This window comes from Callithrix jacchus, chromosome 9 (genome assembly GCF_049354715.1).
Source record: "Callithrix jacchus isolate 240 chromosome 9, calJac240_pri, whole genome shotgun sequence".
Classification (NCBI taxonomy): Eukaryota; Metazoa; Chordata; class Mammalia; order Primates; family Cebidae; genus Callithrix; species Callithrix jacchus.
Window position 1 is genome coordinate 56846053 of NC_133510.1, and position 17697 is coordinate 56863749.

The window sequence follows — 17697 nt, forward strand, 5'->3', positions numbered from 1 at the left end:
AATTTCACACACTCCAGTTCTTCTGGCCACTAAAGAACCCAATTTATACTAACAAGACAAGGGCAATGTGTTCCATACCAGCAATCAGAGTATTTTAGAAAATGCAACCTAAAGGAATGTTTGACTCAAGGGAATGAATTACAGAAGTGACTCCAGGAGGGTAACAGGAAATATTCTGGAGGAAAAGTCTATCAAATTATACTACCAGGAGGGCCACCCAGTTGCTTCACACTAAGACTGGCTTTGATTACCTTATTACATGGCAATACACATTCACTGTGTCTATGTTTTGAACTGTAGGGCATGGTCCTGATAAAGAATGCTAATGCAGTATTAGCTCAAATTACTCTGCTCATATAAATGTATATTGCATACACTTGACTCATATTTAACTATTTAATTATCCTAATTGCAACTGATCTGTTACTTCTCCAGAATAGATCATTTTCCTTTGAATAAATGCATGGCAATATTTTTAACATGTTACTGAATTGGTACACTACCCTTGGGTTATTCTTTTTCAAGGCTTTATCAGTGTTTATGTGGATTTTTCTAATCCTCAATTTAACATACCCAAAGATAGAAAATAAGTACACAGCTTGAATGATTTTTCTTTTACAACTTTAAGGAAAGTGCTGAAAGCAGAACTTATGAAATGCCACATTTTACCTTAATTTTAGGTGAAATAATAGAAATTCATTAACTCATGTAAATAAAAATATCCCCTCAAAGGAAGACCTTGCCACATTTTTATAGATAATAGTGTAAATTAAATAATTACACAATTATAATAGCCTCAAAACTGTATCTCATTCATGACTCAATTCTAATCTTTTTGCAGTTTTATGATTATTCTGGAGAAGCTCAAATTAATAAATTCTATTAAGATCAAAAACCTTCCAATAAACTAAAATAATACCAACACCATTATGATTTCTTATGAATAATCATTGTTTTAAACATCTTTGTATCTTCACATAAATTATGAAAATTTAACTCAGAAGAAAAATATTATAATTCATTAAATAAAAAATACAGTGAGCTAGGTCAAAGTCAGTATTTTAAGAAATAATTAAGGTATTGTACTCAAGAGCACTTTTCTTTTTCACTAGAATAGGAAGTGAAACATATTAGCATTTTACTCCATGACAGCAAGTTCACTGCACTTCTAAATGCTTGACTATCTCCAAAAATACACTTTTCATTGTTTTATAATACACACATATTTTATACTTGTGAGTTAACATAGGTATTTTTCTTCTTGAGAAGACATTACAAAATGAAGCACTGAAATAAACAAAACCTCACAGGCAAAATTTTAGAAAATCTGAAATCATCTTGCCTGGGTCATAATTCAAAGACAGTGACAAATGTTGTCAGGGGAAACAAAATTAGTAGAAATATAAAATATGAAAAGTCTTTAAAAACCAGACAGCAAATATAAAAATCAGAGAGACTTCAGTGAAAGCTTGGAGAGCTGTTTAAAGAAATGAGGTATGATGAAGTCAAAGTGCTACAATATATATCAATGTATTAATAACCTATATTTCCAAGTTGCAAAACCAGCAAATCATAAACTATCTGCTGCTGTGTTCACATGACCTTACTGGTCAGATGTTTAATGGTCACTAATATACACTTAAAATAAGCATGAGGCTAATTGCATGATCATATAGTGAGCTTATCTGCCATATAAGAAGGCAAATTATAAGTAAAAACATAAGCAAACAATTTTGTATTAATAATAAATAGAGTTTTAAGCATTTAACATTATCAATACTTTTAAAATTTAAATAAATCCAACTATTTTATACAGAACTGTACCATTTATTATACACACAAGTATATCAGTTCCCTTTGTTAATAAAGGCTGGTTATAGATAATATGGAATGTTACAGTACCATCTTGCATAAAATTCTAGTACGATTTTGTACTTGAAAAAGGTTGCAAAAACACCAGCCTCATAAATCTGACTGAAGTAACTCTTCTTCTTTTTAAAAAGTACATCATTAACACATACACCACAAACTGTACATAAGCTCACTTTAAATCACCAACCGGAGATATGGTAGCATGTATACTGTAGTATTAATTATCCATCCCATCAGTTTAATTTATTAAAGGCTTGCACTGCTACTCATTCAGGGGTCTTTGTTGATGTGCAAGCTTGTAATATGAATTACTGAACTTAGGTAAGTACAATCTAAAGGAGGCCAACAACAGCTGCCAAGAATTATTTGTAGTAAGAAATGTCCTCACAGAAGATTCAGTTAGGAGCAAACATTTTTTAGAATATCTTTCTTCTTTCAAATATACTGTAGCTGGTCAAGATTCTCCATTTTGAACTCTGGATGCTGGTGGTTGCATGAAATCCTTAAAGGGAACTAGTGCTTCTTTAAGTGCAGAGCAGACTTCTGAAGAAGAGCAGGTGATGCATTCTACTAAAGTTGGGTATAAGGCAATTACCTGTGCCCAGGTATTTCCATCAACTGTAATGCAAAGGTATAAAACCTCAAAAGAGTGGAATTAAATAGCAGAAATTATTCAATTAACATGAACACAATCCTTTAAACTGAATATTAAGAAAAAATTCTGAAATATGAAGATTCTACAAGCTTGTATCTTTTTATCTTTTTAATTTTTGAAGGATTTCCTGCTATATTTATTAAAGTATGAGAAAAATACATGCTCACTGTGCAGTCATTAGTAACAATAAACTTGATAAGTACATTTTAAATGGTATTTCAATTTGCGAAGGCTCTGAAAGCTAATGAAGTCGTTCAGAATAATCCAAACCTTTGTCATTTTTAGTATAATTGTCAGAGGATGCAGTGTACATTTCAAGCATTAGAAAATAACTTTTCAGTTGTCTGCTAGAAGTAGAAATATTTTGAAATACAAAATATGGTCAATGATTTAGTAATATAATTATAAATTGTCACAAATAGATCCATTCTTGTCTTGTACTGTTTGCTAATCTTTAATGTACATCACTAGATGTAGACTTGAGTGGGAAGGAACAATGTCTGCCTTCATCACCACTATCATGAATAAATAGTACAGCTGAATGCTACTGTTACTGAATGGACAAAAGTATATCCAAATTAGTTATATTTTCCTCTAAGTATTGTTGCCCACATAATGGGCAACCAATATGAAAGATAGGTTTTAGACATTTAGATATTTTTAAAATTTTGTGAAACAAGTCTCAAATCCAAGTGGCATTACAGTATTAAAGAAAAACAAACACTGTGTGAAGACCTTTGATTCTGTTTTTCACTTCAGTTTACTGGGTGTCAGTTGCTTAAAATTCCTTCCGAAATAAGAATGATGGATGTCCCTGATCAAGTCATTTAATTTGTCTTTATCTCACTTCTTCCAATGTAAAATAAAGAAATGAGTTTCTCAAACTAGTGTTCCTCAATTTACTTCCTAGGAAAAAGCTCATGATAAAGTAGTTTGGCAGATGTTGCATATCTCTCACCTTTTGGAGACTAATTCTTCATATTAATTTATTAAGGACTTATAGTAAAAGAACAGATTTAAATTAACCCAGTGTTCCCAACATTAATTTGTTTATGGAATTTTTTTCCATCCAGTATCTACTGACATCACACATCATCAATGTTCATGCCTTAGTACGTATCTTGGAAAATGTTATACTGTTAATTTAACCTCTTTTCCCAAACAGGGGCTTCCTCAGGGTGGGTGTGATAAGAAGAAATGGGGAATAGGGCTGATGGGTGTTGCTGAGGATGAGGAGTCGGGCTGGAGCTGTTCTGCTTTTCGCTGTTTTAATATGTTGGAAATTCACATCACATTTCATTTGTAAAAAGTATTTTGCTGCTTAACAGAATACAAAAGTCTAAAAGCCACTGTCTAAGAAGTTGAAAAAAGTCTGCTTCAGTTGTCTCCTGGGAAACTTTACAGTAATCATTTAACAAAATATTAGACAGATTTAAACCTATCTAGGTTGTCCCAGATGGAGAGTCAATTGACCAAATGAATCCTTGATTTATCACGGTAAAACACAAAAGTACATTAAGATGGAATCTTAAAGGAAGCTACTCAAATTTCTTAAAATATGTTTTAGGCTGGTATGGTGACTCATGCCTGTAATCCCAGCACTTTGGGAGGCTGAGAGGGCAGATCATCTGAGGTCAGGAGTTTTGAGACCAGCCTGGCCACCATTGTGAAACCCCATCTCTACTAAAAATACAAAACTTAGCCAGACACGGTGGCGGGCATCTATAGTCCCAGCTATTTGGGAGGCTGAGGCTGGAGAATTGCTTATACCTGGGAGGTGGAGGTTGCAGTAGGCTGAGATCACACCACTGCACTCCAGCCTGGGCTACAGAGCAAGACTCCATCTCAAAAAAAACAACAAAATATATATATTTAAATATACAAATATAAATATATATTTAAATATATACATATAATTATATATTTTAAATATATTAAATTTATTAAAATATATAAAAGTATAAATTTATATATATTTAGTATATATAAATATATATTATATAATGCTTTTAAAAATACTTTTGTGAGGACTTGAGGACTTTGGAATTAACTGTCAAAAAGAAAAAAGCTGTATGAATTGATAAGAATCTTCATAATATTCTGTCAAATGAAAAAAAGGTTCAGAACAATAGCTATGATTTGGGGCTATTATGCATATTCATTTTAGTACAAAACAAGGATGGAGGAGTATTAGAACATGTATTTTGTATTTAGATAATAACCTTCTGGAGGGATCCATAAACTAATAAAAATGGTTGTCTGGTAAAGTAAGACCTGGGCAGATAGAGAATAGGGAAAAGATCAAATTAAAACTTTCCCTGTATATTTTTTTACAGTTTTGGATTTTTGGACCATGTATATGTATACTACCTATTTAAAATTTTAAATAAAGATCAAGTAAAATGATAAAAACAAAATCTCGGCTGGAGGGCAGTGGTTTGCAGATTGCTTGAGTTCAGGAGTGTAAGACCAGCCTGGCCAACATGGCAAGACCCTATCTCTATTGAAAATACAAAAAATTAGCAGGGTGTGATGGCACATGTCTGCAGTCCCAGCTACTTGGGAGGCTAAGATGGGAGGATCCTTGAGCCCAGGAGTCAAGGCTGCAATAAGTACAGATCACACCATTGCACACCAGCCTGAGGGACAGAGCAAGAGTCTGTCTCAAAACAGACCAAAAAACCCAAAATCTCCCCAAACAAAAATAAGTTTAACAAATGCATATTCTCTCACAATAAAGCCCCGGAACAAATAATGAAGTCTTTTTTCTTAATGAAGCTTACCACAGCATTTTAAATGTTATATCATCATCACGTTATATGCTTACATTCAATTTAAATTTGGACTTCATAGACCCAGAGACATAATCCCAACTTTATTAAACAATTTTTAACATTCATTTAGTTAGATCATCTATTACTATACTGCTTATCCATATAAGCTATTGGTTTTGTAAAAAAAAAAGTTACTGAATTTTTGCTTCCTTTTCTCCCTTTATACACATTCTAGTTCTTCTTTAAAAAAAAAAAAGAGAGAGAGAGAGATGGGGTCAGACTACATAGTCCAGGATGGTTGCAAACTCCTAGGCTTAAGCAATCCTCCCACCTCAGGCTCCCAAAGTGTTGGGATTACAGGCATGAGCCACTGTGCCAGACGAGAACACATTTTTAAGAAAACCCAAATCTGAACTCCAATGGGATAAATTCAGGACAGTCCCTCAGGCTTTTTCTTAGAAATTCCATCCGTCTCTTTGGGTTGTATAAATACAAGTGTACTGCCTCTTAAGTTGTATTATAATAGCCGTTCTAGGCCAAAGTACCAATGAATATACTTTAACAAAAGAAAAATATGTATTTACTCCACTTATGTAATAGTTGACAGGAACAAATATCCTACAACTCACTCATTATAATTTACCAGGAATCTCCTTTTTTCTTGGGTATTATAAAATAATGCTCCTTAAGGTGCCAATCTGCTATAAAATAAGAAGCTTGTGCTGGAATGTAAACCAAAACACTGGTTTCTTCTTTAGCAATGTCTTCTTGTATAAAAAAAGTGCCAGATGAACCAAGTGGTGTGTTTAGTGACAATTGATTTATTTTCTGATGCTAGCTCTCTATCTTGTCCTGGACCAGTAACAAACTCTTGAAGTCAATCAATGGCTGGTCCAGCAAACCATACTTAGAAAAGCAATACTGTAAAGGATTCAAAACAGAACAAAATAGGCTCTGAAAAGCCTCTCAAAAATCTTAATCTCTCCCCTTAACATTTAAGGGGAGGTGAGTCATGTATATGCATAACTGTAGTACAAATAGAGTGCTTCGAGACAAGTATACATAAAAAAGCTTTGAGTTAAATGAAAAGACAAATTATTTACCTTTAAGAGATTAGAAACAAGGTTTAAAAGTAGGGTGGTATTCCAAATAGGCCGATACAAGCAGGATAATGGAATAAACAAAAGGCTGGAAAAACTTGGGAAGATTGAGAATATTAGTTTAGTGGATAGTAGGGGAAATGAAGTCTGTTGTGGGAAATAAAGTGTGACTAGAATGAAGTTAGATTGCAGTATACTTTGCAATTTGGTAGGAAATGGTAAATGAAAAATACTTTTTTGTTTTGAGAGGGTGAGGAAATAAATAATCAAGGCCCTACTATAAAAAATCATTTCCAGCTATCATGTAAAGGGTGGATTGGACAGGGAAAGGGCAAACAAATGGGAAAGAATGATAAAAAATGACTCAAAATTACTTATACAGTTTGTATCTATAAAGTAAATCAGTGAAACTAGAAGATAAAGCCCCTTTTCCACCTCTCTCCAAGTAAGTAAATGATCTTCTACATTAAAATTATATGAAATACAGATTGTTCTTGCAATACCCTGACTTCAGAGCAACTTAATAAAAAAAAAGGTCAGGTAAACTGTTCCATAAAAAATGAAAACATTACAAATTAATTTTACTTAATTGACATCCTAATGAACTTGATGCTTTGTTGTAATGAGAACTGGAGAAAAAAAAGTCTAATGACTATTATGTTCATATAATTCAGTTAACAAATAGAACATAAATGTTATGAATTTAGAATAACTGAGTTTCTAAGCACTTACCATTCTCTGGTTGAGTTTTCTTAAGTGAATCAATAAGAGTACTGACTGCTTTTAAAACAAATATAATTTCTGTTACTTGTTGCCTAAAAAAAGAGACAGGAAATCATTTCCATTAAGATTTTTAAATTGTCAGGTTTTTCTTTTTAAACAAAGTTTGTACAAATAGACAAACTTTGGAAAAATACTGAACACAATACAGTACAAAATTAATGTTAAATTCCTATAAAAGTAAAAATCATTTTATTAAAATGTAATTCAGTGTACAAATCAAATTTATAGTTATTCTTGCCATAACTTATCAATTAATAAAGGGGTGGGGCAATCTACTCATGAAAAACTAAATTTATTTGTAAGGTATTTCAGATATTACTTAAAATATTTTATTTTTACTTATTTTTTTTTGAGACAGGATCTTGCTCTGTCACTCAGGCTAGAGTGCAATGCTGAGATCATAACTCGCTGCAGCCTTGACTTGGGCTCAAGTGATCTTCCCAGTAAGCCTCCTGAGTAGCTGGGACTACAGGTGCATGCCACGTTGTCTGGCTAATTTATGTATTTATTTATTTTTAAGTAAAAACAAGGTGTTGCTTTGCTGCCCATGCTGGTCTCGAATTCCTGGGCTCAAGTGATCCCCCTGCCAAGTGATCCTCCTGCCTTGGCCTCCCAAAGTGCTGAGATTAGGCATAAGCCATTGTGCCCTGCCTTTAAAACATTTTATAATATATGCTTTTAAAACTTTCCTACAAGTTTTTTTCTTTTTAATACTAATTAGTACTAATGAGATTTGCCAAAGCTTAAATGGAAACAAAGAATACTATTACCAAATGGCATATATTTTACCATGCTGTTAAAAATACATTCAAAATTACAATGGTACTTTTGGACCATTTCTAATACTACAAACAAGAAACACGGTACAAATCAATCCTAAGGTAGCATTATTTGGAGACATTAGCAATGAAGAATAAATTTGGAGTAAAGGGTCAACAAGAGTAGCTTGATTCCCTTTTTTCTCCTGATAGAAACAAAGTTCTTCTGCTCTATGGCCCACCCTCATCCCTCCCCATTCCTGGTGTGCATCTGTGTTATCATTCTACAGATAAGACTTTTCTAATACCAGGTCAGGGTACTATTTTAAGACTTCCTGTTGTAAGCATTTAAGTATTTTACTGTGTTGCAATGTAGCTTTTTAGAAAACAATTTAATGATACTGCAACAAACACAGAATGATACAATATAACTTCATAGAACAATTATAAATAAGGCTCAGTTTAAAGGCAGTAGTTAAAAAGTAAAATTTTACAACATTGAAAAATAAAGTGAAAGTTGCTTTCTGAAATCAAATAATTTATAATATATAAATATATTCTAACAATATTCCCCTCAAAGCAACCTTATTACCACATTTCCAAGTATACTTCAGAAATCAATTTTCAGACACACCCATAACCAAATTACTAACATCTGTCTTTGGAGGGTTTTGTGTATAAACTTGAGCATGAGGAGTTATAATTTTTGTTCTAGAAATTCAAAATACACTGGATCCTAAAAGAAGAAATACAAATAGCTAATATGCATTGATAATTAAAAAATAAAAGCAAACTACCATATGACTATTTTTCATTCATTGAATTAGAAAAAGATAAATAATAAACTAGCAAATAATTTAAAAATGCTAAAAATTGAGGAAAGGAACATTCACACATTCCTGGGAGAATGCAAATTGGTATAAATCTCTATTAGGAAATTTCTTTAATGACTATCAAAAGCTATAAAGTGTCTGTGTCTTTTGACAGGTCAATTCCAACTTCAGAAATTTATTATGATTGAAACGTGCACAAAGATTTAAGACTGATGATTTGCCTCTCCAATCACACCTTATGAGATAGGAACAACAATGATTTTTGTCTTTACTGACTTTGATAACTTGCTTTCCCAAGTTGTTTTCTGTTTGCTTCATTTGCTATGCCTGAAATGCTAATTTTCACATTAAAAAAGTAGATTTGAAACCTAACCCTAATTTATGACTGCATGCTTTGTTGAATTCTGGTCTGTACTCCAACTTTGATTATCCTTGGCTGACCAGAAAAGCCTAGTGCTTCTTCCACTGACACAGCTTGAATAATGAGAAAGAAGTCAGTTTAGGTCCATGGGCTTAATTAAGCAGATTGGATGAAAAGAATACCTAAGATCAGCTAGCTGACACAGAGAGAAACCTGCAAACGACTGTAAAACAAACTACGATGTTCTTAAAATATGATTTATTTATGATTTTCACTTTAGAGAAATAACATCATGTGTTCATACAGATTCACAAGTCCTTATCCAGAAATCTCTGGGAGAAAGTGCATTTTGGAATTCAGTTTTTTTTTTTTTTTTTAATTCAAAAAGGTAATTTGGTACCTATATATCATGTTACATAACTCCCATGAGGAGTCTAAAAAAGTACCCCATAACAAAACATGTTAATGTATCTGCAGCAAAACCTGTGACTACACCATATGGGATAAATAAGATTATAAACAACTTCAGCGTAGTTCAGATCACTTACAAAAATACTTGCTTTTCAGAACTTTCCTTGTTATTAACAATTAGTATATCAGTACATTCATTTCCTTAATCAAATGAAATATATACCTTGGAAGAGGGCATTTACCGCTTAATCTTTCATCCTCTATATAGCGATGTAGTACATCTTGGGACCTCTTTAAAAGCACTGAGAGTGCCATTCGTGAGATGTAGCCTTCTTGAGGTGTTGTGACTTTATTACTGAAGGAAAACTGAAGCAATGTTTCGAAACACATTTTAGAAAATTCCTCTCTCAAACGAATATCGATCTCTGCTTCTGTAAAATTAACAAATTTTGATGGTTAATAAAAGTTAAATCAATGAGCCTAATGATAACAATGCTTAGCAAACCAGGAATAGAGGACAATTCCTCAATCTGGTGAAAGACATCCAGAATAATCTATAGCTAATAGAGCATACATATAGGGAAATTGTGTGTGTGTGTGTGTGTGTGTGTGTGTGTGTGTGTGTGTGTGAAGAAACAAATTCCCCCCACAAGATCAAAAATGAGGCAAGATCCTCATTACTTCTATTCAACATATTTCTTATCGTGGTCTTTCTATACCCTACAACAGCGCTATAAAATATACTTCACAATAGTTTTTCATATGGTCAAACTTGCAATAATCTCTTTTTCCCTGTCCTAGCAACATCTTTCCTGAAAAGTGACCTCTGCTCCAGTATGGAGTTGCTCTCTAGACATGTTGTTCTGCTATATCCTGAAACTAGTCTTTGCCATCACCCTGGAAATTGTTTCCATTCTCTCTTGAGTTAGATCCCACTTCCAAGATCTCATGCCTTCTTTTCCCTTGGTTTACTCATTTGTTTTCACTGAGCATATTTGGAAGTAGCTTCCTAAGAAAGAATGAATGAGAAGTAAAACTTTTGAGAGCATGTACCTCTGAAAATATCATATATTATGGTACTCAAAAGTGTACGCTGCAGCATTAGCATTATCAGAGAACTTGTTAGAAATATAAATTGACATGCCACCCAGTCTTACTGAATCAGAAATACTGGGGGTACAACTCAGCAACTGCTTGTCATCTGGTTAATTATGATGCATGCTGAAATTGGAGAATTACTGTTCTACACTCATACTTGGCCAGAAGTATGAGTTTTAACACGGAGCTCCATCTTAAAAGTCCTTTCCATTTACAACTCTAAAACCACTGCTTCAATGTCTTTTAGCATTCAATACTGCCTCTGACAGAATTCCAGTCCCTCTCTTTTTTTTGAGACAGGGTCTGCCCTCTGTCACCCAGGCTGAAGTGCAGTGGAGCGATCTTGGCTCACCGAAACCTCTGCCTCCCAGGTTCAAGTGATCCTCCCACCTCAGACTTGAGTAGCTGGGATTATAGGCATGCACGACCACACCTGGCTAATTTTTGTATTTTTTTAAGTAGAAAGAGGGTTTCACTGTGTTGGTCTGGCTGGTCTCGAACTCTTGACTTCAAGTAATCTACCCACCTTGGCCTCCAAAAGTGCTGGGATTAGAGGCATGAGTCACTGCGCCCAGCCTCCAGTGTCATTGTATTGAACTTTTTTAAATTTTTCTGAAATCTTGTAAGGTCTTCTCTTTACTCCAGATATTCTGATATTTCATGATGACATGCCTGATGTGGATCTTTTTTCTTTCACTGTTTTTGGTACTATTTTTAATCTGGAGGGTTTTTTCCCCTTTAGTTCTTCAGTTTATTTATTTGATAATTCCTTCTCCTAGATTTTCTTTGTTCTCTCTTTGTCAGATGTTAGGTTCCCTGGATTCATTTTCCTTCTCCTTTCAATCCTTCACTGAACTTGTCATCACATCTTTAGTTTCTATTAGTTTTTTCTTGTCTTGTTTTTTTTGTTTTTGAGACAGAGTCAGTCTGTCACCCAGGCTGGAGTGCAGTGGCGTGATCACAGCTCATTGCAGCCTTGTTCTCCTGGGTTCAGGTGATCCTCCAACCTCAGCCTCCTGAGTAGCGGGGACTACAGGCATGCACCATTTCGCCCAGCTAATATTTGTATTTTTTGTGTAGATGGAGTTTTGCCATGTTGCCCAGGCTGGTTTCAAACTCCTGGGCTCAAGTGATCCTCCTTCCTCAGCCTTCCAAATGCTGGGATTACAGGCCTGAGCCACTGTGCCCAGGCTTCTCTTTTTCTATTGCTCCTTTTATACAGCATTTTAAAAATTGTTTCAAGGGTGTAAAGAGTTTCTCTCTTTGATCATCCTAACTGTGGTTTTATGTTTTCAGTGGCTCTGCATTTTATCTGTTTCCTCCCAATTGCTTTTATTCCCTTTCATTTTGTTTTGGTCTTTCTCTTTTGTGTTAAGAATTTCCTCAAATGTCTGTGAGCTCTGTCAGGTCATACTTAAAAATGAAAGACCAATAATCACTGGCACTTCTTTGTTTACATGTTGGCCTCATTTAGCAGGAAACAGCTTCGTATGTATATATTTAAGGAAAACTCCCAGATTTTTTTAAATGAAAACTACAAACTTTATTTCTCAACGTAAGCTCAATCAAGTTCAAGACACTTTTGTAAGCAATGATACCAGCCATTTAGTTTATCCATAAAGAACTGAGGTCCTGGGAATTTAACCATGTCAATGCTGTCTTTTTTAGATTATTAACTTAAGAAAAAGGCTATGCTTCAATAGTTTTTTAAGATCCGAAGCAAAAACAAACCAGAAGGAGCCACATCACAACTGTAAAGTGAATGCCTAATGATTTCCCATTGAAACTCTTGCAAAATTGCCCTTGTCTGATGGGAGGAATGAGCAGGAGCATTGTTGTGGTGGTGAAGGACTGTCCTGTGAAGCTTTCCCACATGTTGGAAAACTCCCAGTTAATGCCGAGAAGACATGTGTCCTATAGTCAAGTCACTGAAAGAATGTCCATTTCTTGTCTTTCTTGTCTTGGTAAATCTAATACTATAAATAGCAAGATATCAGACAACTGCCAGGAAAAGTATAGTAACTCAACAGCCCTTATTTAACTTAGAAATTTTATACCTAATTGTGAATACTGTTTTTAATGTGTATTTTATTAAAATTAACTAAGTATTTTCATATACTCTTAATAATAAAAAGTTGGCTATGTCAAGATAAATGGGCTTTAAAATTATCCCTGAGATTCTCATGCTTGCTAAACCTGCACTTCACCAGGTCAGTTTTTTTTTTTTTTGAGACGGAGTTTCACTCTTGTTACCCAGGCTGGAGTGCAATGGCGCAATCTCGGCTCACTGCAACCTCCGCCTCTTGGGTTCAGGCAATTCTCCTGCCTCAGCCTCCTGAGTAGCTGGGATTACAGGCACGCGCCACCATGCCCAGCTAATTTTCTTGTATTTTTAGTAGAGACGGGCTTTCACCATGTTGATCAGGATGGTCTCAATCTCTTGACCCCGTCATCCACCTGCCTCGGCCTCCCAAAGTGCTGGGATTACAGGCTTGAGCCACCGTGCCCGGCCAGGCCAGTTTTAAAAACTGTTTGTGCTAGAATAAAGAACTAGTATGTGAAGTAAGCAGTATGAGAGACATCTAGTGGTCAAACTGTACATATAAATGCTCTTTACAATGCTCAGCACAAAATAGTAGAAGCAAGTCAAGGCGCTAGCAACTTCTGAGGATTAAGGATTTGCATGGCACAAATTTACAGAGTTTTTTTTCTTCTTGAGACAGTCTTGTTCTGTCGCCCAGGCTGGAGTGCAGTGGTGTGATCCCAGCTCATTGCAACCTCTGTTTCTGGGATTCAAGCAATTTTCCTGCCTCAGCCTCCTGAGTAGCTGGGATAACAGACACATGCCACCAAAGACACACACCTCCATACCCAGCTAATTTTTGTATTTTTAGTGGAGAAAAGGTTTCATCATGTTGCCTAGGCTGGTCTTGAACTCCTGATCTTAACTGATCCACCTGCCTCAGCCTCCCAAAGTGTAGTTTTTAAATCATCCATACATATATAAGAGACAAGAATCTTGCTCTGTTGCCCAGAGTGCACCCTAAAATGCAGTGGTACAATCACAGCTCCCTGTCACCTCAGCCTCCTGAGCTGAAGCCATCTCACGTCAGTCACTCAAATAGCTAGGACTACAGGCATGTGTCACCATGCCCAGCTAATTTTAAAACTTGTTTTGTAGAGATGGAGGCAGTCTCACTATGCTGCCCAGGTTGGTCTCAACCTCCTGGCCTCAAGTGATCCTCCCACAACGCCAGGATTATAGGCATGAATCAGTGCACCTGGCTGATGCCACAGTTTAAGACTTGAGCTCAGGTTTAGAAAAAGAGAATAACAAAAGTAACTTATATATCAGTTCCCAATAAAGGCAGCATAATATAATGAAAAGAAGTTTGCAGTTCTTTTTAAGCATGAATTTGGTCTCTAGCCCGAAGACTGTGAGCAATCTTTTCAACTTTTAAAAATCCATTTTCTTTCCTGTAATATGGTCATACCTATCCTCAAAGAAATGTTGTGAGAAATGAGATAATATTCTAGCATAATATCCTGTACATAGCTGACCCTGACTAAATGTTAGTTCCCTTTAAAAACTATTGAGGCATCTTATTTTTTAAAATGAACTAACTCTGTAGTTTATAGTCCTGAGAAGACAGTATTAATATCTCCATTTTAAAGATTATAAAACTGAGACTTAAAAGTTAATTGACTGCTAAGTGGCAGAACATACATTGATATTTTTATATTTCTTTCCAATAATATATGACTTCACAAAACTTATGTCAGCCTGCGGTGACATCCACGGATTCCACCAAGTGCTTTGCAATTTAATTCTTCACAGTCTGCAATTATGATATTTTAAAACTTTAGTTCAGTGTTTCTAACATCTGATTAGAAACACAGTATTCCACAGAATAGAAACATTCTATTCCACAGAATAGTCATGTCATAACAGTTCTCCTCATAAAGCTTAATGTTCTATATTATAATCCTAAAAATCATTTAGCATTCTCCAGTTTACGTTTCCAAAATTATAGGATTAAACATTTCTGTCAGTTTCTTCAAAAGTATTTATTTCAATACTTTTTCATACTTAAAGTAACATACCTGTAAATGAAGATGACTGAGAATGTATTGAGCCCTTGTTAAGCATTGTCATTATCTGACCAACAAATTCCTTAGGAATAAAATTGGCATAAGGTAGTATCTCAGTGCTGATAAGTTGAACTACCTAAAACAAAAGGGGCAAATGCAAATGTATTGTTTTCCTTTAAAGAGGCTGACTGAAATAATTTCTAGAGCAATATTTAAATTTTACTTTAAATGAAAATCAGTTAAAGAACCCTCCTTTAAAGAAGTGCATAAACATTTTAACGTTAACATACAGGATGACTACTAATCTGTTTCTCTCATCTATCTTAGTAACTTTAATGTAAAATAGCACCATAACTGTTTACTGTTCCCAAACATTTGGACAAATGGTCTTCAGCACGATAACTACAAATAGGGCCCTAGAGAAAAACATCCAGCATATAAAATTTATCCATGTTAGAATTAAAATATTCAAAATAGGATTAAGAGTAACATTTAAATCACTTTTTTATGACCAAAAACTATCAGCTGTAAGAGAAATTAAAGTTATAATTTATTTCTAACATGTAGTGTGTTATTTTGCCCTTTAAAGAAAAAGTCCACAAGAGCTGTAATACAGTAATGGCCCAAAAGGCAGTATTTTGTTTTTATATAATGAAGCCTATGCATTTTAAATGCCTATTTTAAAGTAATTTAATTGATTTTATTTACTTAAAAGTTCTATTCCACTTAAAGGAGAAAAAAAAACAAACCTCCAAAACCCTACCACCTACAGAAAAATCTACAACTACAAGAACTGCTTCTTTAAATTCCATTTACAAACCTCAAAATATACTCCTTTATTTATTTATTTATTTATTTTAAAGACACAGGGTTCTTGCTCTGTTGCCCAGGCTGAAGCACAGTGGTACAATCGTAGCTCACTGCAGCCTCCGACTCCTGGGCTCAAGTGATCCTCTTGCCTCAGTCTCCTCAATAACTAGGACTACCGAAGTGCACCGCCATGCCTAATTAACTTAAAACAAAATTTTTTTTTTTGTAGAGATGGTATCATATTATGTTGCCTAAGCTGGCCTCAAACTCCTGGTATCAAGCAATTCTGTCTCAGCTTCTCAAAGCACTAGGATTACAAGTATGAGTCACTGTTCCCAGCCTTGAAATACATTCTTTAAAAAACTCTGTTTGCTTTAAGAATTCCACAGGCTGTATATACAGCTGAGTAAAAACTAAAAAATTTAAGCAACGTACTGATTAATTTGAACCACAAACATCTGGTCTGTCAAACTGCAGAGTAAGCTCTAAATATATGCTCCCTGACTGATGGATTTATTTCATTGAATCAACTCTTTTTAAACTTATTAAATGAACACAGCTAAGTACTGAGACAACATGTACATAGCACAAGACTATCACAAATCTAAGGAAGTCACTTTTAAAATGCCAGTTCTTTAAACATCAACATTTAAGCTGTAAGAGTTTTAATGCTTTCAGTTTTAATTTTAACCTGTTACTTTATACTTTTAGCAACTCTATAGTTCAAACATTTTTACTATGTGGTTTCGGAAAGGGTCACAGGAAAACATTTTAAATAGCTTTCTTACCTCGACATCAATATTTTCATTTCTTTGAAACTCTTGAATAGAGAGATTATCTGGAGGTATGCTAAAAAAAAATAAACAAAACACTTGAATTTTAAAGGTAAAATATTCCTTGCAAATACACAGAAAATAGATAAACAGTATTCAAATGTCAAAAAATTATGTCGTTCAATCCAGGTTGGGACATCATGATTTATGTAAAAGAGCAATGTTGTAAATTAAAGTCCTTAGTTTGACTAATTATAAACATAACACTCTAACTACAAAAACACTAGGTCCAATCCTAAACTAAATAAAATCTGTAGAACTAAACTTCTTTCAGTATTATGAATGAAAAAACAACAAAAGGTAAAAATATTATCATCTGCAACAGAGCAAAAGTTACTATTGTGGTGTTAGCTGAATTCACTTATTATGGTGGTGATTCAAGAGAGCCTTAGTTAAGTTGCTAAATTATTTACTCAGAGACAGTCCATTAATGATTAATTTGTAATAAATACAATGGATTAAAGATCTTTACGGTAAAGAGAGATAATCTATAAAGAAGAGGACTGATACAGATTTTCTAAAGTGAAAACTGTTCCAACAAGAACAGAGGAAATCAATAGTTCTGAGAGAATCAAGGTGGATTCCAGACTCTGTGGCTCATAATAAGAGTGAACAGTAAAATGAACATAAAGTTCAAAAACAGTGAGACACTACTATTTAAAAACATTTGAGAATAGAATAGTAATAATTGTTACAATAATGACAGCTAAAAAGTTAGGCACTGTACTAAGAGCTTTATTTGTATCAATCTCCCATAGCAATTCCATGTAGTAATTATTATGTAATCAACAGAAGAGGGAACTGAACTACTAATATGCCCAAGAACACACTAAGTAAATGATGAGGCCACAACCTAAACCTAGATTTATCATTTGAGCCTACATTATTCTCTTTTATATTGTAGATGTAAAAATAGTATTAGAATATTTAGGTTTAATATACACTTTTGAATAATAAGTATAATATACAATTTTGTATCTAGGAATATATGAACATCAGATTTTGGTTTCATTGATTTGGACATTTTTCATTCAAAAATATCTACTGACTACCAACTACTTTGCTTTCAGGCATTATAGTCTTGGTGTTCAAGATCTAGCTGTGAACAAGACAGACTCGGTCCATTTCTTATGGAACTTCGATTCTGGTGTCCAAGTCCTAGGATAACTATAAATTGGTAGTAGGAACTAGAGGAAAAAACTGAAAGAAATTTACTCAAACCTGAACCAATCATAGGAATTTCACAACCACTGCCATCAAAGTAGCTTCACAGACCATATCTGCATCTCTAGAGATAAAGGTTGTGTTTAATTTTAA

General features: G+C 34.2%; 1 protein-coding gene across 4 annotated transcripts in view; it reads right to left on the reverse strand.

Moving 5' to 3' along the window:
• Positions 1-933: 933 nt before the first annotated feature.
• The window catches only part of MON2 (MON2 regulator of endosome-to-Golgi trafficking), a 130982-nt gene continuing 114218 nt past the window's right edge, over positions 934-17697 (reverse strand). For 3 of the 4 annotated variants that reach the window (XM_002752681.7, XM_002752680.6, XM_054238325.2), the window contains 5 exons: positions 16336-16396; positions 14750-14873; positions 9771-9978; positions 7134-7216; positions 934-2490 (listed from right to left, as the gene is read on the reverse strand). In XM_002752681.7, the coding sequence (XP_002752727.1) occupies positions 2327-2490; positions 7134-7216; positions 9771-9978; positions 14750-14873; positions 16336-16396 (640 nt within the window). In that variant the 3' untranslated portion in view covers positions 934-2326. Of the gene's footprint in view, positions 2491-6362; positions 6499-7133; positions 7217-9770; positions 9979-14749; positions 14874-16335; positions 16397-17697 lie in introns of those variants that run through there. The other variant, XM_078336205.1, reaches the window with a different exon arrangement.